This window comes from Vanellus vanellus, assembly GCF_965231255.1.
Source record: "Vanellus vanellus genome assembly, chromosome: 15".
In the NCBI taxonomy this organism is placed as follows: domain Eukaryota; kingdom Metazoa; phylum Chordata; class Aves; order Charadriiformes; family Charadriidae; genus Vanellus; species Vanellus vanellus.
Window position 1 is genome coordinate 7,217,769 of NC_138920.1, and position 23,691 is coordinate 7,241,459.

Below are 23,691 nucleotides of genomic sequence, written 5' to 3' on the forward strand. Positions count from 1 at the left end.
GGGATGAGTGTCTGTCACACATGGCTTGCTGTGTCCCCCATGGGACAGGGACCTAGAGGCCCACCCGCCCGTCCCAAGGGGCCTTTTTGCACATGGATGGATGTGTGCATTGGTTCACTGCAGGAACCTGGGGACCCTGATGGCGTGGCTGTGGCCGTTCCCAAGAGTCACCTGAAATAATCAACACAGGGCAACCAGATGGTGCTCTTTATTCCCAGGGGAATAAATGGCTTGGTTAACTGAGAGGTTTGGGTTTTGCACAGTAGAGTCAGAGCTTAACCTTACAGTTGTGGGGCTTTTTTTTTAACTTTTATTTGGTACTTAGGGAAAAACAAGGGGGAAAATGAAGAGGTGGAAAGCAAGGCTCCCCTAAAGCAGGGGAACGCTGAAACGATCCCTTAAACCTCACACGTCCCCGTCAAGGACTCTGTGCGAGCAGCGTTGCACAGATTTACTTGTTCACTTGTTCACTCTGAGGGCGGTGAGCCCCTGGCGCAGAGTGCCCCGAGAAGCTGTGGCTGCCCCATCCCTGGAGGTGTTCAAGGCCAGGTTGGACGGGGCTTGGAGCAACCTGGGCTGGGGAGGGTGTCCCTGCCCATGGCTGGGGGGGAGGTTGGAACTCGATGATCTTTAAGGTCCCTTCCAACCTAAACCATTCTACGGCTCCATACCACGGCACGAACACAACACACGCCGCGCTTCCCGCCTCTTCCCCTTTAAGGCGCCATGACGCGCTGAGCGCCGCGGGCGGCTCGGCCAATCAGCGCAGCCCACATCCTCTCCAGGGGCCGCCCCCACCCGCCGCCGGGGGGGACCGTACCACTCCCGCCGCCCAGGGGAACCGCCGCGGCCGTTTCTCGGCCGTCACCGCTTTCGCCCTCTTTCTGCCCGCATCCCGCCCTCTCTCCGCGCTCTACGCCGTTTCACAGTTTCGTGGTGTCAGTAGCCGGCGCTCGTGGAGCTGAGGCCCCCTCGCAACAGACGCTGTCCCTCCCGGTTCCCCCGTGGCGCGGAAGCGATGGTGCGGGCCGGGGCGGGGCGCGGGGCGGAAGCGGCGCCGTGGCGCAGGAGGAGGGCGACATCATGGCGGCGCCGGGTGAGGCGCGGGCCGTGGCGGGGAGGGGGCTGTGGGAGGGCGGCGCGGCGGGGAATGGCCGTGGGGTAACTCTGCTTGTCTCTCCTCAGGCCTGCGGCTGTGCCTGGCGGCGGCCCTCAGCCTCCTCCTCGCCGGTGCCCAGGCCCTGGCCCCCAGCCACCGCCTCACCGCCCGCGACCTGGCCCGGCTGAGGGCGGCGCTGGAGCGGCCCTTCACCGACGTGCAGGCCGCCTTCTACTCCATCGTGGGCCTCGACAGCCTGGGGACGCGGGTGGCGGACGAAAAGGTGAGCGGTGTGGGGCCCGGTGGGGCCGCCGGTGCTGCCCCTCTCCCTCCCCCCCCCACCAGCCCTCGCCGCGCTGAGGAGCGGTGGGCGCAGCACAGCAGTAAAAGATGAGGCACAAGGAGTTCATCCAGCGAGCTGCTTTCCCAGTACTGTCAGGAAAACGTTAAGCATACGTGCGTTGCGTTCTTAACAACTATCGGGGCAAATCACTGGTAATTACTGGCAATCTTTCAGGGGCGCTGCTTGAATAAATTGCATCTTTGGGCAATAATGTGCCACAGGCTCTCTTACACTGACTGTCTCTAAATGGTGGTTTCAGGGCTCGCTGATCCATAGCCTAGTGTGATATTACTGGAGCTAATAATTTGCTTCACTGTTTCATGGAAAAGCTCTCAGCCTGTGGCATGTTTGCTTTGCTGCCCTGTTAAATAGAGCTCTCATTATTTCATTTCAGTTCCAGTGCCGAATTCAGCCAGGTCACTTGATCTTGCTACTTTCGTATATAAAATATGTCTCTTTGTGCGCAGTCTAGAAACAAAGGCTTGTGGTATCAGTGTGATGCTTACTGCCCTTTCATGCCTTTAAGCACTTCTAGTTTAAATGCTGCAGGTTGTCCCTGCAACAACCTGCTTACGTAGGCGTGACTGTTTATGTGCACTGGCATGCTTACCTGTGCACCTCAGGTGTAAACATAAGTTTGTTCTTTCCTCATAAATTCAGCCAGTTCAGTGGTTCTAAACCACTTGGACTTACTTTGAGAGTTGTGCATTTGCACCACAAACTCTGAGGCTCCTGAAGATGTTGTGGTTCACTACACTGCACACCTCACTGTGGCCAGTTACTGGTCATCTGTGGGCTGGGCTGAGACCTGCTGCTTTTGTTTATGTCGGTGTGGCTGGGTTTTTTAATAGTTCCTAGTTTTGGCAATGGTAATACAGCCTTTGCTTATGCAGGTAAACAGTAATTATTTATTTGTTACTTGAGGTTTGTGGTGAGACTTTTTCTCTGCACAGTGTGCCTCTTGACAAGGTGACACTATTTAAAAGGCAGAGGTAGTAAAAACAATAGCTAAGCATAACAGCTGAACATATATCAGGGAGAGTAAAGATAGGATGAGGGTTTGTGGTTCTAACTGAAAGAAGGTAGGTTTACTTTAGATATTAGGAAGAAATTCTTTAATCTGAGGGTGGTGAGACACCAGCACAGGTTGCCCAGAGAAGCTGTGGCTGCCCCGTAACTGGAGGTGCTCAAGGCCAGGCTGGATGGAGCTTTGAGCAACCTGGGCTGGGGGGAGGTGTCCCTGCCCATGGCAGGGGGCTTGGACTAGATGATTTTTAAGGTCCCTTCCAACCTAAACCATTCTGTGGTTCCTAGGAAACTGTACACGAAAATCCTGTCCTACTTGTAAAGACCTATTCTCCACGTACATGAATAGCTGGTCTCTTGAGTACGAGCAGTTAAATTCTTGGTTATTTTCTGGGTAAAATGGATTCTTAATGATCCTTCTCTCTAGCTGTCAGTTAATAATAAGCTGAGTACAGATTAATGAGCAGTCTCATTGCTTGCCTTCATACTGTGGCTGCTTACCTGACTTTTCTTTCTGTATGCTTTGAAATTCTATATTCTGCATCCATTAATGATTGTGTGTGATATACAGCTGGGAAGGAAGCTCACCCACAGAATTTCTGTTCATCTGTTCTCTGTCCTGGGAGATTTTCCTTACTAAATATACCCATGGGGCTTTTATTTTGATAGGTTTTATAATTATACTAAATTTAAATTTCAGTTCTGGTTGCAGTAGAGTTTATATGAAAATCACTTATCTGTCTTAGTAGGGACCACCTTTGTTTCTGTGCAACACTTAACAGAGTAGGATCTGGGGGGGTTCTAGGCTCTGCTGCTTCTCAAGCATTATTAGGGATTTCATTTGCCTTTTTTTGGTATAAAAGTGCACAGCACTGTATGTGAAATTGTCTTGGAGTATCATCTAAATCTCTCAGTGTCTTAAATCAAGACTGGTGCTGTAAGTTAACATCTGTTTCTTCGCAGGCTGCATGCAATTTCATCAAATCTCACGTGGACTCCAGCAGTGTCGATTCCCTCTTCTATGCTGCACAATCCATCCGGATCCTGTCTGGCTGTGAGGTGAGTTTGGAGCCCTGAGTCTGAAGACAGATGTTACCAAGGAAGTATTTATCTTTTTCTTGGTTTTATTTTATGTCTTTTATGTATAACTTCTACTTTTACTTTGTTTTAGTGGGTTGTACTCTGTTGTCTCTTAGGTAAATAACTCATGAAGTATTCTCTACAAGGTGAAGTGTACAGATACAAAACAAGTATTTGGTCCAGAGTAGTTCTGAGGGGGTGTTTCTTGATTAAACATTGGTGGGGAAGAAAAAAGGACCCAGCACATTTTAATAGATTTCCCAGCAGCTGTGTCAATTAAAAACTCTTTGGGTGGATGATAAACTGTTTGGATGTAAACCTTGTGTTGAAACACTGTGATGATACAAATGCAGCCCCCCCTTGCTGAAATGTGCATGGGTTATCCATGCCCCATTCTTCATCAGTACCACTGGCTGCTGCACAATGATGTGATGCCACATGGAAAGCAGTAGCAGGTTACCAAGGTAAATCTGAATTGTGGATTATCCTCACTAATTGGTAGTTGGCAGCAAAACTTAGGGATTTAATTAATTAAACTAAAAGTTAATGAATGATAAAGGGCTTTCTCCCAAAAGCTTGTAGTAGTTCACCAGTCAAGTGTGTGGCTCCAGGAAGAAATGAGTGGCAACTAGGCGGACTTGTTTTTTCAAGTATGAATCAACGTTTTCCCTGTGTTTTTCCTCAGGTTACCATTTCAAATGAGACCAGGGAGCTGCTGCTTGCAGCTGTCAGTGAGGATTCCTCAATCACCCAGATCTTCCATGCCGTTGGGGCCCTGAGCGGCTTTGACCTTCCTTTAGCATCTCAGGAAGCACTTAGTGCTCTTACTGCTCGTCTTAGCAAAGAAGAAAGTGTGCTGTCGTAAGTTTTTCAGATGGAAATGATTAATTGTTGCATGTATATCCTCTAGGCAGTTGGATTTTTCAGTAAAGGTTATTTTAACACTTAATTTTTGTAATATAGAGGTAGTAGAGTAGGTGCTATGTTTTCAGTTTATGTATTTGTCCGGTTCATTATTGTCCCTCTGGGGAAATGAAACATATGGGTTTGGGTTATTTTTTGTGTGATTTTGCAAATGAGTGTATGTATTTGGCTTAGTTCAAGAATAATGGTTGGTAAAGAGGACAGATCCCAAAGAAGCCTCCTCTTTTAAAAAGATTCACAACAAATTTTTTTACTTAATACCCAGCTATGGTTCTGTGTCATTTATGGTTGCGATGGGCTTAATGCTCTTCCACAGTCCTGTTGTTTGTAGGTTGGGATGCCTATACTGTGAGGTGGAAAAAATGCAGTAAGGCAGTAAGCAGAAGGAATCTTGGCATTTATCACCAAAGAATCAAGTGAAATTAATTAATTATTTCACAGAATTGCTGTGAAAGGAGAGACTAGAGCTTTCCTTAAAAGCTAGAGAAGAAAGGGAAACTTTAAAACTTGCTTTGTTGACTCAAAAACCTGGATTCCTGGAAGACTCAGTAGCAAGTCTGGGGATCTGTGCTATGCAGGAATCAAAGTTTGGTTTCTCCTCTGCCTTTGAATCTATGAATTTATTCTAAGTTTCCACTAAATCACTTCAGATTCATTGCCTTGAGTCAACTGAATGCATTACCAGCTGTTTTACACTTCATTCAGAATAGAAACTGTGGTTGCTTTGATTTGAATGATGCTTGGCTTTTAAGGAAGGAAAATCATACAATTGTTTGGTTTTGTTTGTTGTTGTTTAAGAACCATCCAGGCTTTGGAGACAGCATCTTACTTGTCCCAGCAGGCAGATCTAAGCAGCATTGTTGAAGAGATAGAGGTAGGAACACACTATGCTCTGTAATTATTCAGGAATTTGTTAGACCTCTGTAGTGCTAAAAGATGTATTAAAGTGAAACACAAAATGAAAAATCAACCTGGCGAATTCCTTGCGTGTATGATGTGGGTTGGCTTGGCTCTTCCTTTCAAGCAGATATTTCTTGTGGACTTTTAACTGTTTCATGATGGACTGAGACGCAAAGGTTTGACTTTTAAATATAATTAAATCCAGTAAAGGCTGAAGGTTTCTTTTTCTCCTGTTTCTAAATTACTATTACAAAATACCTCAGTGATCCCATACAGATACTATTGATTACAGGCCCAACAGTTAATTTCTGTGGATCTACTAGAACGCAATTTTAATTTTAATAACTCTTTCTGTCAGGATCTTGTTGCTCGCCTGGATGACTTGGGTGGAGTTTATCTGCAGTTTGAAGAAGGAATTGAGACTACTGCACTGTTTGTTGCTGCTGCCTATAAGCTGTCGGACCACGTGGGTACAGAGCCAGCAATGAAGGAGGTCTGTGTCTGCCTCTTCCTCCGTTGCACGCTGTAGCTCACGAAAAGGACCTGACTAGTCCCTGTTGTGCAGGGCAAGAGGCCGGTATAACTGGGTAGAGTTTCTATTGGGAAAAAATCATGAGCACACTCACTGAAAAAGGACATCTCAGAGGGGAAGCTGAGTAACAGAATGTAGGAGGAAATTTCACCTTCAAGATCACAGGCTGAATTTGGTTTGGTGGTTGTTTTGTTTGGGTTTTTTTTTTACTTTCTCAAATGTACAGAAGGAAATTGCAAGTGAGGCCTAGTTTTTCTTTGTTTAATGAGACAAGCTGTTGAAATAAAACCCTCTTGTCGTAGAGTTTGGTATTTGGCACTTGTCTAGTACTTTTTAGCATTTCGGAGTGTTTTGCAAATGTTATTTACCTGTGAGGAAGTGCAGGCACCCTAGTCTGGTACTAATGTTGTCTCCCTTTTGGGCACCCCGTACACCTACAGGAATCCAGATGCAAAAACTTGTCTGAAATGAAAGACTTGGAAATTCCTTTTGAGCTTGATTAAGCTAGAAATCATTACTGCGAGCTATCCACTTAGTACTTTTTTTTTTTCCACAACAAGTTAACTGAGTTAGATGTACTTTTGATTGAGAATGGCAGCTCCCTAAAGCACGAGCCAAAGTGGCAGGGTTGAGACCGAAGCCAGTGTAAGACATCTGAGTTCATTCCTGGCTCACTTCCATGCTGCTGCCAAACAGACTAATGCAAAGTAATTTTGATGTCATTTTTGAGGTGGTGATTCTGCTACACACAATTCAAACTGTCAGCGTCCAAATGATGTTTAAAAAAAAGACCAATTAAGGAAAATCATTTAGTTTTGTTTTGGAATTGTGCTGTCAGAAGTGCTATTGTTGGGGCTTAAAGCTTTCTCTCTTGTGACTGGTGAGAGTGCCTCCAGAATGCCACAAACTCTCTTTAAAAATTAACATGTATTATTTGCAAAAATAGCTCCCCCTTGCCCCCCCCTCCCATTTTAAATGAGTGTGTCAGTTGCTGATTAAGGTCTGGAGCTATGCCATGCCCTCCATGTAAATGAAAAACACTGCAGGATTTGCACTATGCAGGGGTTTTGTGGCATCTGTCTGGATGCGTTCTCTAGTTATGTCATGTACGTTGGTGCTCATTAATACAAGTAGGAGGCTGAAAATTTGAGATGCAGTGGATTTAATTTAAAAGTGTTCTTTGTCTGTAGGTTACTAAGTTGTATGCCTATTGCTTTACCTGGATTGTCTTTGATTATTCTCATTTCTGATTAGAATTTAGCCCATGATCCTGTGCTTGGATCAAAGTACAGGTAACCAAACCCTCTGTTTTCCAGACTAGCAGGGAGTAATAGAAGAATCTGAATAATATGGCATACCCTGCAGAGTGTGGCTCAGATAGACTAACCCTACCAAGTCAGACTGCAAAACCAGCTGGGGGACGCGGTCCCACTCCTACATTGGAGAGAACAAATTAGCTTTGGCACATCCCAGAGCCAGAGCTGGCTCTGTGCTCCTGGTGGTACTGCTTTAAAGCTAATCCTCTTAGCTTGAGGACACTGCTGAGCTTAAGGGGATAAGCCTGCGTGGGCCTAGACTGGCGCCTTCCAGAGCCATTAGGATGCTTTGCATCACCTCTCAGTAGCCTTCCCAGCTTGGCAGGTAGCCAGGACATCTAGCCTAGTCCTCTGCTGTATGAAGACAGTTGTATGGCTCCTGGAGCCAAACTGTCTTTTTGCAGCTTCACGCAGTCTGGATAGTTGAGCTGATGGCATCTTCCATTCTGAAACACGCAGTTTGAAGAGGTAGATCCCAATTCTGTTTTCACAAGTTTTCAGTGCAATTACAGTGATTGTGGTTGGAACCTCCCAGCCAAGAATAAGAACGCTAATGTGGTATTCAAAACATAACTCAAGTTATGAGGTAACCCTATATTAGCTATTTATAAAGCAAATGGGAAATTAAACAATCTTTATGAATGGTGTTTTTATTAATTACATTATACTGAGCCTGTTTGCAATGTTGTGGTAAGCTGCTGGTGCTTAAATGTGATTTGCTTTTTCTCTTTCAGGATCAAATTATCCAGTTGATGAATGCAATTTTTAGCAAGAAAAACTTTGAGACGCTCTCAGAGGCCTTCAGCGTTGCTTGTGCTGCAGGTTCTTTATCCCAGAACCGCTACCACTTGCCTGTCATTATTGTCCCTGATGGGCCTGCCGCTGTGTCCCACCATCAGCCAGTACTCAGGGTGAGTCCTTTGCCTCAAATCTTAACTCATCTTTTGGCTTAGTCTTTAGTATTGTAGCTTTGGGCTGAATGTGTAAGGTGATGTCTTTCATTTTTAGCTACAGGACTCCGGTTCCAGTAGATCTGGGGGTTTAGTACTCTTACGAAGTGATTCTTAGGAGCCTCTGCTTACCCAGGGCTTACCAGGCACTACCTCGAAAAGGCACTATGTGGTAGTCAGCTCTACTGGTTACAAACTTTGGCTTTCCTGGTTATGTTAGAAAGAACTAGGTGAATCAGATGCTGGTCAGGGGAGAATTCTGGGTGTTTAATGTGGAGGGGTAGTGAGTCACCTGTGCTCCTGCATTCCTTCTGGGACAATGCATTTCACAGAAATTCTTGTTTTTCTATTGTAGCTACAAGTGACTGATGTTATGTCCCAGCCTCTGACGCAAGCTTCTGTAAAGCTTGACTACGCCAAGTCTGCATCTAGCAAAGCCACTGTCCTTCAACAGACAGCATTTGCTGTGTCAGGGTAAGAAAATAATCTTGTTTTTACAGTTTTTAAGACAAACAGGTGTTATTTAAACAGTGTTGGACTTATTTTCCGTATGTTTTCTTCCACTGGAGGAATGTTTATATGATGGAAAACTCAAAATGCTGTAGTTGCATTTGGTTGGTAGCAGGTGACTTAGCGTGTTTGGTAGTGATGGTGAATTTCTGTTGCTTTTTCTTTTGATTGGGAGTGGGGAATTGCAACATTCTTCTGACTTCAGAGACACTTTAAGAACTCCTTTCCTGCTCTACTTAGCCATGTTAGTTTCCTTGCTGCATTTGTCTCTGCCTGCTTAATGTAGCATATTTGGAGACATCTTGGTAATAAGATGTTACCTATTTGTAGGTTGCAGTTAGTGTCCTAGAGGATACTGACACCTTGCTGCTTTTGTTACAGAGACGTCTTTGAGCTGAACTTCATGAATGTGAAACCTGCAAGTGGATATTATGATTTCTCTATCAGTGTTGATGGAGATAAGCGATTTATTGCTAACAAAGTTGAGGTGGGTATGCTTTTTGGTGACACTTTAATTCTGTGCCTATTCGCTGAAACAGCTTTTTATTTATATCTGTTGAGGATGTTGCCAGTCCTATGGCATTTTTATCACATATTTTTCTGTAATGCATTGGATTTTGACTCAGGATTATGACCAGTAACTAGATTAATATATGATCAAAAGATTTGTGCAAATTTCAAAACTGATGTCACTTAGATGCTGATCTGACAGCACGCAAACAAAAGCTAACAGTGGAAGTGTTTATATAGCAGCCCAAAGTAGCTATGCATAAATGATTCTTAAAAATGTTAGTTCTTCAGAGCATTCAAGATTTGAGTCTAAATCTCAAGGTTTGGCTGGCAGTTGTTTGGCGATTGCCTGATGTATGGAAGCTGACCATTTGTTGTTGCCTGTTTATATAAGCTCTAGAGCCCTAGAAAAGAGTCAAGGGGGTCTTTCAGCATCTCCTAACTGTGTATATGGTGATGCTTTTGTAGCAGAGAAACAGTGACCAAAGCAAAAGCAAGTGAAGTCTTCATTTCATGTATACATACCCCCTTTTGGTGGCAAGATCTGTTATACCCCATCTTTCTGAAGAAGAGTTTATATAAAACACTCAGAGTTTTACTTTCCTCAAGTTTGTTACAGTGAGAAGAATGTGACCTCTGTGACTATTCATATAGTCACCTCAGTGTCAACAGCTGAGAATGCTCTTCTCCAGTAATGTCTATTCTCAGGGTTAGTTTTTGCTCTCAGTTGCCTATTTAAGGAAAAGATTAGCTTTTAAAGTCTTCCAACATAGTCAGCTTGGAGTGGTGGAAGACACTTATTTACAACTGCTGACCTTTACTCTGTGTATGAAATTGATGTTGTCGTTGTATTAGTAATGGCACTTAGGAGTGTCAAAAGGGGATTGATTGGTCCTGCTTAAGCTCACTGCTGGCACACAGAGGTACCGGTAGGAATGCATTAACGCTGGAGCGGCTTTGTGTGAACCGCTTCTAATAAGACCCATTGTTATGGGGGAGGACTGCTGGGGGAGCTGCTTTTTTTCCTTACTGTTATTAGCATTAATTGTCCTTAATGCACCATCGTTTTGACAGTAATGAGCTAAACCAGTGGGTTATTACTCCAGGCGGAGACTGCATTTCCTGGCATTAAAATATTTGAGAGATGTTTGTGTACTGTTCAGTTGGAGGGGCTGTGTGCAGCAGCTCTGAGTTGCATTCACATAACTTTTTTTAAATGAATATTTCATTAGTCCATCTTTCTTTGCTCCCATCTTGAAACAAACTAAGCCTTTACTAAAGTTAGCATGAGTAGTCTACATGTTAATGGATCCATTTTCAGGGGTAACCTCTCTCTTAAATTGCACTTTTTGTTGCAAAGGAACTGCCAAGATTGTTGTGTTTGAAGTCTGACCTGAATAGTTTGGTTTAGGGTTTTTACATATTTTTCCCACCAGTTCCCTGTGAATTATTTTTCAGGGTGAGGGTGTGGGGCTGGTTCACATGATCAAACCTGTAATAACAAATTATAGTATATGTTGAAAAATATCTTGGCAATGAAACTTTAATTCTCCAAGGGAGCGTTTCTAAGCTGCGAGAACAAATGTGCTAATTAAAAACTACAGACTGCAGTAACTGCTTATGTTTGACAGAAGGACTGAAATCAGTCAAACTCACCGAGGTTCACTGCCTAGATGGTCTGTGGTTTGGGACTGGGGAGAGGGCAGGGAGTCATTTCTCTGCTCGGGGTTTATACAGCACTTAGCACAAAGGAGTGTGATAAATGGCAGGGCCTTATTGGCCGCCCTGCGCCAAGTGATAAATGCTGTGAAGGAAGGCTTGCTGAACAAAGTGCAGGTCTGCAGGAATGCTTTGGATTTTGCCTGCCGGTAGTAAAATCAGCAGAAATCTGTTAGGCTTTAGGAGCCAACAAAGGCATAACTGGTTGCTGTCCAGAGACCTCTCTCATTTCAAATTGCTATCCCATAAGCAGAAGTACATATGCATGTGCAGTTTTAAGTTGTATTATATGTGATGGAATCTTTAATAGCTCGTTTCTGCTAGTTTAAAAGGAAAACTAGTTGGATCTGGATAGCTGCCCTTTGGAGAACTGTTTTTAATGGAACAGTCCAACTAACTCCAACGTGACTGAGAAACTGGTGTCTTCAGAGCTGGCTGCTTCTGCAGGGAGGAAGGGGATGGGTCAGGGTTTGAAACGGATGCAGGAGCCTTGTTGGAAGGTAGATTGTTGTAGATCCTTCAGTTCAGGTTCCCTCTTTGGGGAAGGGGACAGAAGAGCTAAAGCTTCGGTAGTGAATTTGACTGTAATTAGTATATGTAGAGTGCCCTGAGTAACTTTCTGTTGTGCTTTATTGCAGCTGAAAGTAAAAGTTTCCACAGAAGTTGGGATTACCAATGTAGATCTTTCTACTGTGGATAAAGATCAGAGCATTGCGCCAAAAACAACCAGGTAAAACAACTCGGGGTGTGTGATCTCTTAATGGGCTCTAGACTGGAGGTCTTCTGAGCTTTACCTACTTCAGCTAAAGCAAAGGAATCTTGTGTTGGAATAGCTACAGAGCTATACCTATGCTGTTTCTCTTAAACCTGTTGTGTTCATTTGGAGAATACTGATTATTTTTGTAGGTGGTTTTCCTTAATACTGAAGTAAGTACTAACAAGCCAGGCAACCTGAGTCTTCTGTTCCTTTGTTGGCACCTCTCCATAGCGAAAGCAAGTTAGAAGAATTGTGTTAACTTTGTTATTATTGGGGTTTGGTGGAGATGTGCTAAAGCAACATATACACTCTGTTTGGGGGGTGTGGCTGTACCATTGCTAGGTGTACTTGAACTTAATGTAATGTCAGTTAAAAAAACTCATCAGTTGTAATGTATAGAATTTGACTTAGCTTGCACAGCCTCACTGAGGCCCCTCTGTGTGTGTTGATACAGCCTTCCTGTGCTGAAGTTTGAGTGTCTGTTTTTTCTGTTCTGCTGCTATCACACCTTGGGTTGTAGCATAGCCTTGGCTAAATGGAATGTAGGGCATAGTATTAGCAAAACCTCCTTCTGCTGTTCCTTTGAATCTTACAACAAATTACTGTTTAACTTGAAAATGGGCCAGGTATGTAGCTCACAAAAATCCTTCTAAAAATTCCATTTGTTTCTTTTCATTAGATTTATGGTGGAAGAGAAAGACGTGTTAGTTCACCTGACTTTTTGACAAGATAGCTCATCTGCACTGAGTAGACTGCAGTACTGCTAGACAGGCTTGCATGCCTCGGCTTCTTTGAATGCCAGGCCTTCTTTTGGAAGATTACCTCTGTATTTTTTTCCTTCTAGGGTAGCTTACCCAGCCAAAGCCAAGGGCTCGTTCACTGCTGACAGCCATCAGAATTTTGCTTTATCGTTCCAGCTGATAGATGTGAACAGTGGAGCTGAACTCATCCCTCACCAGGTTAGGAAAAATTTTTGTTATTGCTGTGTCACTGAGATGTTCCATCTTGAAGCATCTGAGGTGACAGTGTCTCTTGAAAAGATTCAGTAGGTTTTGAGAAGCCTTATGTTTCTGACAGAGTGTGAAACATCACTGATCTTGGTAAATGGAAAGTGGGTTCACTTCGTTTGGGCTGTATGTTAAATGATGCCTCTTCTGGCTCTAGTTCTGTGTCTTATTTAACTCAACAAAGTGAGTGCACGCTTGTGATTTTCTTTTAATATAAATTGTTTGCTGATAAAAGTCCTTGAATGTAGACTTTCTTTAATTTTTTTTCCTGTATGAAATAGAAAAAAAAGGTGGGGGGACAACAAGAACCATAAATGCATACATCCCTGTTGTGTTTGCTATTGCATATACCCTGTTGAGTAACATTCAGCATATTGCCCTGTACCCCAGTGGGCCACTGGACAGTCTTGGTCCTTTGTTTATGTGGTTACTCAGAGATGTAGAACTAGACACTCAGGCTCTCAGTTTATACTCCCAACTTTTGTTAATGTTGTGCTTTTTGATTGGGGGTTAAATCTCTCATTTCGCTGGCATTTGTAAATGCACTGTGAAATATTCCAGAAACATTACAATCTTTCCTTTCAGACTTTTGTCCGACTTCACAACCAAAAGACTGGCCAAGAGGTAGTGTTTGTTGCAGAACCAGATAGCAAGAACGTATACAAGTTTGAACTGGATACGTCTGAAAGAAAGACTGAATTTGACTCTGCCTCTGGTACCTATACTCTTTACTTGATAATTGGAGATGCCACTCTGGAAAATCCAATCCTGTGGAATGTGGTATGTAGCTGGAAGTGTGGTAGTGTGGTTTGAGATTACTAGCAGTCTAACAGGAGGGCATGGTACAGGCTCAAGTGTCTTTGTTCTTTATAGTGAACCAGAATCCTTTTGGCCATTTATGGACTCTAAGTTTTGCTGTTCATTTTAAGTTTTTAAGTTAAGCATCAAAGCAAGACTGATAGGAACATTCACTTCATGTGGTAGAACAGCAGCTTCAGAAGGTTATGAGTTTGATTGTAATTTCACAGCAAGCACCTCAAGGTTTAGTCTTTCTGTGCTTGCTCTGCTGGAAATAAGTCTAATTTAGTGAGAGGTGAACGGCATTACTGCCTCTGTTGAGGAGAAATTGCTTCTTAAAAAATCTGGTGGCTTTTTCTTAGTTCCTTTAAAAATCATTGTAACTGTAGATTGACAAATAAGGACATAGGCCACGGTAATGGAGTAGGTTTTATAAAATTTTTAGTACATTAAGATCAAACTTCATGAAGCCCCATGATTTCATTTCAGGCTGATGTTGTGATCAAATTCCCAGAAGAGGATGCGCCATCCACAGTCCAGTCCAAGAACCTTTTTGTTCCCAAACCTGAAATCCAGGTAGAGTCAAAATCAAAAATTATGTGTGGAGGTGGGGGGGCTAGTCCTACTAGTACTATTTGTTCTCACCGTAATTCATTGTTGAAAAGTCATCTCTCATTTAAAAAAAAAAAAAAAAATACTGTGTAAGTAATGTAATTGAAGAAAGACCAGAGTTACTGCTTAATGGAAAGAAATGTGTTGCAGTTCTCTGGAATATGAATAAATAAGCTGCATACTACCTGTGAGAGAGCAATTGGTATCACTGAGAAGATTCAAACATGGAAGTTTGACTAGATAAGCACCACAGAAAGCTCTCTTGTCTGAAGATTTTTCTTGCTTCATTCCAGCCATCTGTGCTGATGACAAGCTAACAAGTGCTTCTGTGAGTGCAAGGAAAAGTTAACTGTGTAAGAGATCAAATGTGCGGAGACTGGAATAGACACTACTTTAAAGAGTCAGTCGTTGCCTTAAGAGGAATGCTTATCATCCAAAGGAACACCTGGGAACACCACCAGGGCTGCAGCTGGTTCTCTGGGGAGCTGAGTAACTGCTTTATTGGAATACTCCTACTTATGAGTTGGTTTTGTTTGTTTGCAGCACCTCTTCAGGGAACCTGAGAAGAGGCCTCCCACTGTGGTATCTAACACTTTCACAGCACTGATTCTCTCCCCTCTGCTTTTGCTGCTCATTCTGGTGAGTGAACTGGGCCACAGAAGAAGAAAATTTTTTCCTTTCCATTCTAAGGTCCCTTAGGAGGTTGGCCAGCTAAACTTGGTATTAAAACCCTTGGTTAATCATGACTAGCACAGCAGTGCTGCAGTCATAGCTAGCGAATGTCAGCACAGGGCATTGGTCTGGTATTGTTTCTTTCTTAAACTGTTGGGGTTTTTGAGTTTATAGTCAAAACAGCAAAACACTGCTGCCAAGTAGGTGGGGTGAGTTCCTTCAGTGTGCTTCTGCTAGGGATGTTGAATAGCAGTGGGTAGATTAAGTTATAACTAACATTAGACTTCCATGGGTAAAAAAAGTAGTGATTCTGTCTCACACTTGAATATATTCATCACATCTGTGTTACAATCCTGTCAGATTCCCATTTATGGACATAATTGGTATTTGTGTGTCTGTAGTTGAAAAATCTACTGCTGCTCACTGTGTCATCAGATCAGTGTTTTGAACTCAATGCAATACAAAAATCTCATCTACTCAAGTTAAATTACTCCTTATTTGGAGGATGAAACTGATCCGTTGTTGGGCAGTAATTTCCCGTTAGCTACTCTCACATGTTGATGACACTTTAATGAAAAAATCTTATTGCTACTGCTCCTGTTTTCCATCCTTCATGCCTTTCTCTTTTGTGTTCTAAAAACTAAAATTGGTTTTATGAGGGGACACCTTGTATCTGTAGCTGTTCTTTTGCTGAGTCCAGAACTAAACCTTACCTTTTTTGTCTTTCTATCCAGCTGAATTAATTTCAATTAAAAATAGCAATGTTTACTTTCTAGAAAATGTAGATTTGGAGCAATACCCTCTCATTGGTTTAAGAAAGATAATTGAGGAACTGCCTTTGGTCAGTCAGAAGCAGCAGGAGAAATTTCACTAAAGGAGCTCAACAGTGCTGTCTTTCACAAAATTACTCTGTCCTCTTGTAGTAGGAGACAAGTGCTTCTGTAGAGAATACATTGTATTTGTTGAAGAACTTAAAGCAAACAGGCTTGAAAGATACTGAAGTTTAAAATAAAAGCTCATGTTTACAAGGCTCCTGTAACTCGGGTTTTGTTTCTTTTCCTTTTAGTGGATAAAGATAGGTGCCAACATCTCCAACTTCAGCTTTGCTCCCAGCACCATTGTTTTTCACATGGGACATGCTGGTAAGTGTCAGAGGCTTTCTGATTTGTTTGACCTCCTCACCTAGGAGTTACAGATGAGAGCCCTGGTGGTTAATGGGCTTGTGGTCTATTAACTATAATGACATAATAGCATAACATTTGTTCTCTTGTTTTCATCTGCCTTCCTGCTTTTCATGATTGTTAATATGGTGATAAACCTGTTTTGGCCATCAGCTTATAACAGCAGTCATTATCCGGGCTCCTCTCACACACCATTTAACTGTACTTAATAGAACTTCTTATTTCTAGAGGTCACACTTTCTTGATTGTATGTTTATCCTTTGTAAGCAGGGAGTTTCTGTGGGGATTGAAACCTGCGGGACTGTGGTCTACATCTTTTCTTTAAAGCTCTTGCTGTGAAAGCTGCTCTTTTCCTTTGGCTGGACCGATATTTTTTTTTTTTCATCAATTTTATTGCACCCTTAGTTGCACAGTTATTTACTGTCTTGACAGAATTTCAAAAACATAGCAGGTTGGGAGAATATTGGATCTACTGTTTCCCAAATGATAGCGTCTTGCTTAATCCAGGCCAGTTTTCTTGGAAGCTTTGTAAAGCTATAAGCTCCTACAAATGTGCAAAGTTTAATAACCTCTGTTGAAAACCAGAGTATCCTCCTCCTTTTAATAGCCATTAATGTCTATAATATATCCATAATTTTGCCACAAGAGGGTTGGTTCCAACCGTATCACATTTTTCTCCAGTGTGGAGGCCCAGATGCCTTCTTCCCCTGGCAGTAACGTATAGTCTTTAGGTCTGCCACTTCAGAGCTTCAAAGATGAGATAGAAACCCAGTGCTTAGGCCTGGCAGTATAACATAACGATTGTTCTGAGGGTAACAATCGTTTGGTCTTTGAAATGCAGTTTCAGCCATGGGCTCGGTCTTATTTTCACAGCAATGTTGGGACTCATGTATGTCTACTGGACTCAGCTCAACATGTTCCAGACTCTGAAGTACTTGGCCATTTTGGGTGGCGTCACATTCCTGGCAGGCAACAGGATGCTGGCTCAGAAAGCAGTAAAACGGTAAGCCAGGGACAGATGCATTGGTGGGAGCTGATTTTAAAATCAGTGGGGAGGAGAGCACATTGATGCTGTCATATCAGTGATACAGTAATGAACGCTGCTTTTGGTTCTTGGATCTCGTCTGTGGGGATGGGCTGCTTGGTCCCTCTTTCACGCCTGTTCTCACAATAAGGGCTTGAACTGACTAGGGCAATGAGCTGCTCTCACTGAGACACAGCTAACTGCTCCTTCAGAGCGAATGGTCTATGTGGCTGCTTGCTGAAGTGATCAGGCCCACAGAGAAAGCAAAGGGTATGTGCACTTTGAACTGAGGAAACCCACATTTGGCGAGGTGCATTCACTGACAAATGTGTTTTACTTGCATGATAGATCAAGCTCTTAAAATGTTGTTAGATAATGAAAGCCACTATAAAGGCAGAAGAAGCCCAACTCTTCTGTAGCTGTGCTTGTGAGATAAGTTTTAAGAGGAGGAAGGTGAGGTGGGGTATCTTACTGCTGTCTTCCCCTACCTAAAGGGGGATTATAGAGAAAGGGGAAGCAGATACTTACCAGAGATGTGCAGCACCAGACAAAGTGCAACACAGGCAAGCAAAACCAGGGAAAACTCTGGTAAATGTTAGGGATACAACATTAGTTTCTGTACTGGCACTGGACTGATTCTTCACATTTCTGCCTTCTGCCGCGCAGTGTCTTGTGAATGCGCCATGGCTTAGGCAGCCTGCAGGCAGTTTGCTGACCCACGCTTCCAATACAGTGTGTTAATTAGAGGTCGAACCATTCCCTCCTTCATTTCTGCCACATGGGCTTTCCATGTGAGACTTAAATTTTAGCTCTTTTGTGCTAATGTAGAATTTGGCTTTGAAGATGATCTTGCTGACCTGCTTTGCCATCAAACCTGTGCTTTTCTTACTTTCCACTTTTTGAGCCACTAGTTGTTTATCCTTGCATACCTATTTGCATAGATATCCCTGGGTTCTCACTTTTTTGATTACACTGTATTAAACCCAGGACAAGAGCTGTCAAAACCCACAAAAATATCACTTTCGGGACTTTTGCATTGATTTATTGTCTTTAAAACATCTCTACTCTACATGGCTGTAGCAGGGGAGATGGTTATTGTAATTAGCCCTTCCATACTGTCCTCACAGCTTTCTCAGCCTTGCTGCCTTGGATGACCACCTGTCTCTACTGTGGCACTTTCTCTTGTTAGCATAACAGTTCCTACTGAGATTTTCTTGCCAACGGGGTTGTGTTGTGTCATTTAATAATATTTTCTTTTTAATTTAAAGAGTAATGATAAAATCATTATTAATTACAGATTGCCTAGGATACAGGTTTGGGGGGAAAAAAGAATACAATGAAGCTTACTTCTAAGTGTCGTTGCTCAACCAGGGCTTCTGTTAGCACATAAATGCAGGTGGTTGGTTCCTACTTCAAAACACTGCAGGGGGTGTCTGTATGCTTTTTCACTGTAAATGACATGAAGCTGCAACTACAATGGCAAATTTGAAAGTAAAACTTCTACCTTAGGCTAAAGTTAAACCCTTTGTACATGACTTTAAAGTTCAAAAAGACATCTTTTTGTTAACGTGCTGCTAGCCTGTCTCAGATGTTGAAGTGCAGTGATAATTAACTAGATTGCACTTTGAGGTAAAGCTGCTGTTCCACTATGGAGGCAGCTGGTGGGTGTGGGAAGGGGACTGTATAAACCATCTTTTTACAGAAGTTACCGGAAGGCCTGGTTTTGCTTTTTGCATTGCTGTCACTGGCTCTTGTTCCTGCAGCAGGGCTGCTTTCCTCCTTCGTATATTCTCTGAACCTTTCTTCCTTTCTCCTTTTGGCAGGATCGCTGCAGAGCAGAGCAGTAGGTTGGCAAAGTATAGAACGCTGCGGTAAAAGGGGGTTTTGCTAGTGACCAGCTCTTCTAGAAGTAAGGGTCTTTTTGGAATTCGGGTTTCCTGGTCATGCTGCCTGTTTCATTGCACATCATCGCTTACTCCTAGTACAAAAAAGATACCTGAGCTGAAGCTGCTTCCTTCCAGCATTGGTTATTGGGCTTTAAGTCAGTCCTTGTGTGTCCTTGGCTAAAGCTGTGTTTGCATATTAGCAGCACATGTCCTCTGAGACTAAATTGCCTTTGTGTGATTTCCTTAATCATCTGAAGTCTGTATGGTAATATGCACACATGTGAATATGCAGTCTTGGGCACCAAGCAGCTATCAAGTCATGAAATAAACCTAGTTTAAGCAGTATTTTTCCTGTAAATAAATTATTAGTAATGTCAGCTGGGGAACATGAGGAAAATAGCTGATACCTGCACTGTTTCAGCTGCCAGGCGCTCTGACTGCTGAATTATATCCTTGCTTGGGGTGGCGAAGGCTCTGTGTGCAGTAGAGCTGGGTCAGCACCACCTCATTGAGCTGAGAACATGACCCAATCCAGGGTTCACCGTCCTGTTAGACTGAACTGGTCACAATGGCTCAGTCAGCGGCGGCAGCAGTAGCCAGCCCCCTCCATTCAATACCATCATCTGATAGGTCTCCATTATCATTTACCAGTGCAAAGCCCTTCACTTCCTTGCATTCTGAGCAGGTACAGTCCCAGTTTGCTATAGCCACAGTGGCATAGGAGGCAGGAGTGCCTGCTGCTCTGCATGCTGCCCAATTCTGAATGTGCGTGTGTGGCTTCATTTCTCCTTCAGTGCACTGTTTTATTTTGGGGAAGGGAGAGAGCATCTGGGACGAGTCCTGTGATGAAGCTGATGTCACTGTACAACGTGCTGCACTGTTACATCTCATGAGCGTCTGCTTTCTCTCATGTTCGTAGTCAGTGCTCCAGACACACACACACAGAGTGCGTTGAACGGAGCTCAGTTCTTGTGGTGCAAAACAGAACCAACGTGGGTGGCCATGTCACAGAAACCATGTGCGCTGTTTATAAGCTCCTGTCTGCGGATCAGATAGTATGGAAGATGGTTTCATGAAGATTACCTATGGAGAATTTGGCATCATGTCCAATAGAAAAACACCCTGTTACTATCTCTTCTTTCCCTGGAGTGTTTTGAGGTATTTGAGCACAGAACAAGCTATGACAAGTAACTGAAGAGGAACTGGAGATGGCTGTCGCTTGTTCTAGCAGATGAATGCTGGCTGCATCCCAGCAGTGTTTGCTGGTGCTGTTCTGCTCCCTGGATGCTTCTTTTTACCATAGCTTTGGGCCAGTTGTTTTCAGCTTTTTAGTGGCCTGTAACCAAATGCTTCACGAGTGTGCTCTCCACAGCTTGCATGTTTTCTGTTTCTCAGCCTGGTATTTTAACTCCTTAATTCCCCATGGGCTGTGAGTAATCCTGGAAGATCTTGCAAATAACTTACTATCTGCAAACCATAAGTTAGGTTTTGCTGCCGTGTCAGTTACAAGCATTTGTCCTTAGTGTTGTGTTTTTTGATGCCCCAGGTATGTCAGCCAAGACAGTATTGTTACTGGCTCCTAGGGCTGGACTGTCAAGTGCTCAGAGTCCGTAGCTATGCCTGTGTCTGGCACCTTGGAAGGGAAAAGGACCCCCAAAAGATGGGTCGTCTGTGCCCACATTAGACTACTTCGTCTTCTTGGGGATGTGAAGATCTTTTCTTTGTGTTTACGTGGACCAACTGATTCCAAGTGGATAGACTGCCCCTTTTTAAAGTAGAAGAGCGGTTAAGGTACTTGCAGGCTTTGCATTCAGCTCTGCTTTTTTGTTCAGTTCTGTATTTTACAAGGCTTATTCATCCCTTTTGCACCAAAATTTAACTTTCATTTTGTTTGACCATTTCCATCCTCCTTGAATTCAGTCCTCTGTTCCATTGCAGTACTGGTTTTATCACTCTGACAAGCTTCCTTTGAGAATTAGGGGTCTGGGGACACTTTTACTGGGCAAGGAAGTGCTTTGTTGGCTGGAAGAGTTAATTTTTTGGGTTTTTCTTTCCAGGACACACTAGTATGAGAAGAACAGAAGAAATGGGGAAAAACAAAGCAAATGCCTTCAGAACAGAAGTGAATAAATAACTGAAAGACCTGAAGAAGGAAGGCAGAAGCAGACTTTTTTTTTTATATTAAGTCAAAAGGGTGCCAGTTATACTTTTTTAAAAATCTGATTTTCATCATTGTGTTCATGCTACTTGTGCTTTTCATATGAATCCAGAAAATCCTTTCTTCCCTAGGATCCTCCCCCCCTTTTTCTCCCAGGACATTTGAATTTCCTTTATAAAAAGAGGAAAAAGAAAATATAATTCTGCCTTTCCCCAGGTGCCCTCTCCTCATCCTAAACGATTTGTGAATAAAGAGGAAAGAATGGTCTTGAATTTTGTTTTTTGGCTGTCTCAGAGGCTCTGATTGGAAGTTGGACTCTCATGAGAATGAAAAGAGCTTTTTCTGATGGGTAATTTTGTGTATGAGTCATTGCCGCGTGAAGCTTCCTGTTCTTTCATGTCCTTTCCCAGAGGGACATGTTCATTGGGGGGGACTTCCCACTCCTGCCTGTCACTTGTGTGATGCTGTCATCTGCATTTCTCCGCTAACGGCTGTTCTCTCTGACTTCAGGATGGCACCCAGCCGGGCTGTGCGGTGTTGCTGCGGCCCTCGGGGCTCGGGCAGGAGGAGTGCTGGGGGCCTGGCACTTGCGGGGAGCCAGCAGCAGTACTGGTGTGCCTGGCTCTGTCTGACCCTGGCGGGTTTGGTGGGACCCTTGAGTGGGTTTGCTTTCTTTCCAGCCTCCGCAAGTAACCTTTTCACTCCAAATACGAGTTTGATTGAGGTTATTGTCTCTGTTCTTCTGTGAAACAGAATGGCAGGAGTCTGCTCATTGCCATGTGGCCACATTTGAGTTATTTGACCTCTAACTTCTCAATTAATTACCACCTTCAAGACCACTAAGCAGTGTTGAGGCAGCAGACTTGGTCTTTGTTGATGGACACAATGATAGTAATAACCAAAGGCCAAAATCTCCTGATGAGCCACTTCCACATGGGAAACTTAACAGTTGCTCCCCCCCCCGTGCATCGGTGTGTTGGCTCCTGTTTGTCCCGCATCAGACTAGTTTCTTTAAAAGCCTTTTGGCAAAGGAACTTTATCCAATGTCTTTTGGAGATCCAAGAAAATGATATCAACCAGCAAGCATGTGGATAAAGGGTGTGGAGCCAAATCCTCCAAAGAACCTCACATGTGTGAGACATGACTCCACTTTATAAAAGCCATCTTGCCTCTTCCCCACTGCTGCTGTTCACACTTAGCTCACTGTGTCTGTTCTTTGTAATAGTTCCCACCCCTTTGTTCATTGTGAACATTATACTGGACGCCATAGAGATTTAATGAACTACTACTTTGACCTCCTCTGCACTCCTTCAAAAACCTGATCTCGTGCTGCATTCAAGTCCTCTGGGCCTAAGGGCATTTTAAGCAAGAAATAGTTAAGCTACTATTTGTAGTATTTTATCCTGGAATTCCTTTTCACCTGGTGAGTTTCTTTTGAGCTTTGTATTTTGTTCCTGCTCACCAGATTTGTTTTATAATTTTTTTTTTTTTTTTTTTTTACTGATGCTTCATGCTAAGACAGTACTTTCCCTGTGCCTGTAGAGCTCTGGCACATTATCCAAGGAGAGCACAGATGCAAAAAGAAAACCATGGAGCACTACTGTGATGTATCTTCTCTAAGCTGTGTGTGTTGCTATTGATTTTTCTACCTCCTTGGCTATGCATTAGGAAAGGTTGTTTTTATTTTTTTGGCCTTTTATTCTTCAGACATTTTCTAGTTTGCTTTATTTGTTTTTATATTTAATCTCCTGGAGATTGAGAATTTGTTTCCTCATTTTGATGCAAACTGAACTTTCAAAGGAGTCCCTTTATTCCAAATAGCTGCACTCACACTGCTGTTTAATCATGCAGACTTAAGTCTTTCCAAAGTGTTTTTGATAGGTCTTTTGATTTTATTGGGAGTATCCAATCTAGTATTTGCATATGGCTTTTATGCCACTTAATAGAATTTTAATTTTTTTTTTGTTACTATGTTTACTTACTACTTTAGGAAGCTGCTGTGGTTTTTTTATAACTCGTTTCCTTGGAGCAAGTAAGTCCTAATGGCTTCAAGTGTCTCACTTGTTACAGGACAGGTGTGCAAACACATTTTTAACCAGGCCCACTCACGTCGTTTTTTCTTTTGCGGGTTCTCTGTCCAGCTGTACTGTGAAGCAGAAGGATGGCTTATGTCTGGCTGTGCCAGCTGCCACCCTGCGGAAGGGTAATACATTACCCATTAGTGCACCTGCTGCTGTCACAGCTTCACTGATCTCCCTCAACATCCCCTCATTGCTTCCCATCCTGCTGGGCAGTTAGTAATATTTTCTTACTGCTAGAATTGTAAAATGTGATCAGAGAGAATGGAATATATAGGGATTTGGTGCAAGTATGAACTCATTTCCATGCATGCTGGAGCCTGCCGTCCTAAAACATGGTCACCTGTAGAAAAAGGAGATGTTATCTACTTCAGACTATCACGGAATTGTTTGAGTGCAAGGAAGGATGATTTCGGAGCTCTTAATGTGTATTTGCTTGCCACTGTGTTTCCAACCTGGTCTTGAGTTATTGGTGCTGGACCTGGTGCCTTTGTTAGCACAGCTCTGAGTCGTCCTCTGTGCACTTGACTGCTGTTTTTGAGTGACATCTTTCATTCTGGGCCCAGAATCAAGAAACTAACATCTCAACAGACAAAGAGCCATCTTGAC

At 43.1% G+C, this 23,691-nt stretch overlaps 1 protein-coding gene across 2 annotated transcripts; it reads left to right on the plus strand.

Moving 5' to 3' along the window:
• The first annotated feature begins 1,065 nt into the window (after positions 1-1,065).
• Positions 1,066-21,276, plus strand: RPN2 (ribophorin II). 2 transcript variants are annotated; one of them, XM_082491290.1, is made up of 18 exons: positions 1,066-1,096; positions 1,186-1,382; positions 3,432-3,527; positions 4,234-4,409; positions 5,271-5,346; positions 5,731-5,865; positions 7,955-8,131; positions 8,526-8,644; positions 9,062-9,167; positions 11,548-11,639; positions 12,511-12,625; positions 13,259-13,453; positions 13,961-14,047; positions 14,627-14,722; positions 15,822-15,897; positions 16,810-16,939; positions 18,784-18,869; positions 20,904-21,276. In XM_082491290.1, the coding sequence occupies exons 1-17, from the start codon at positions 1,084-1,086 to the stop codon at positions 18,833-18,835; spliced, it is 1,938 nt and encodes a 645-aa protein (XP_082347416.1). In that variant the 5' UTR covers positions 1,066-1,083; the 3' UTR covers positions 18,836-18,869; positions 20,904-21,276. The 2 variants fall into 2 exon arrangements, with proteins under 2 accessions (XP_082347416.1, XP_082347417.1); XM_082491291.1 differs by lacking the exon at positions 18,784-18,869.
• Positions 21,277-23,691: the final 2,415 nt, after the last annotated feature.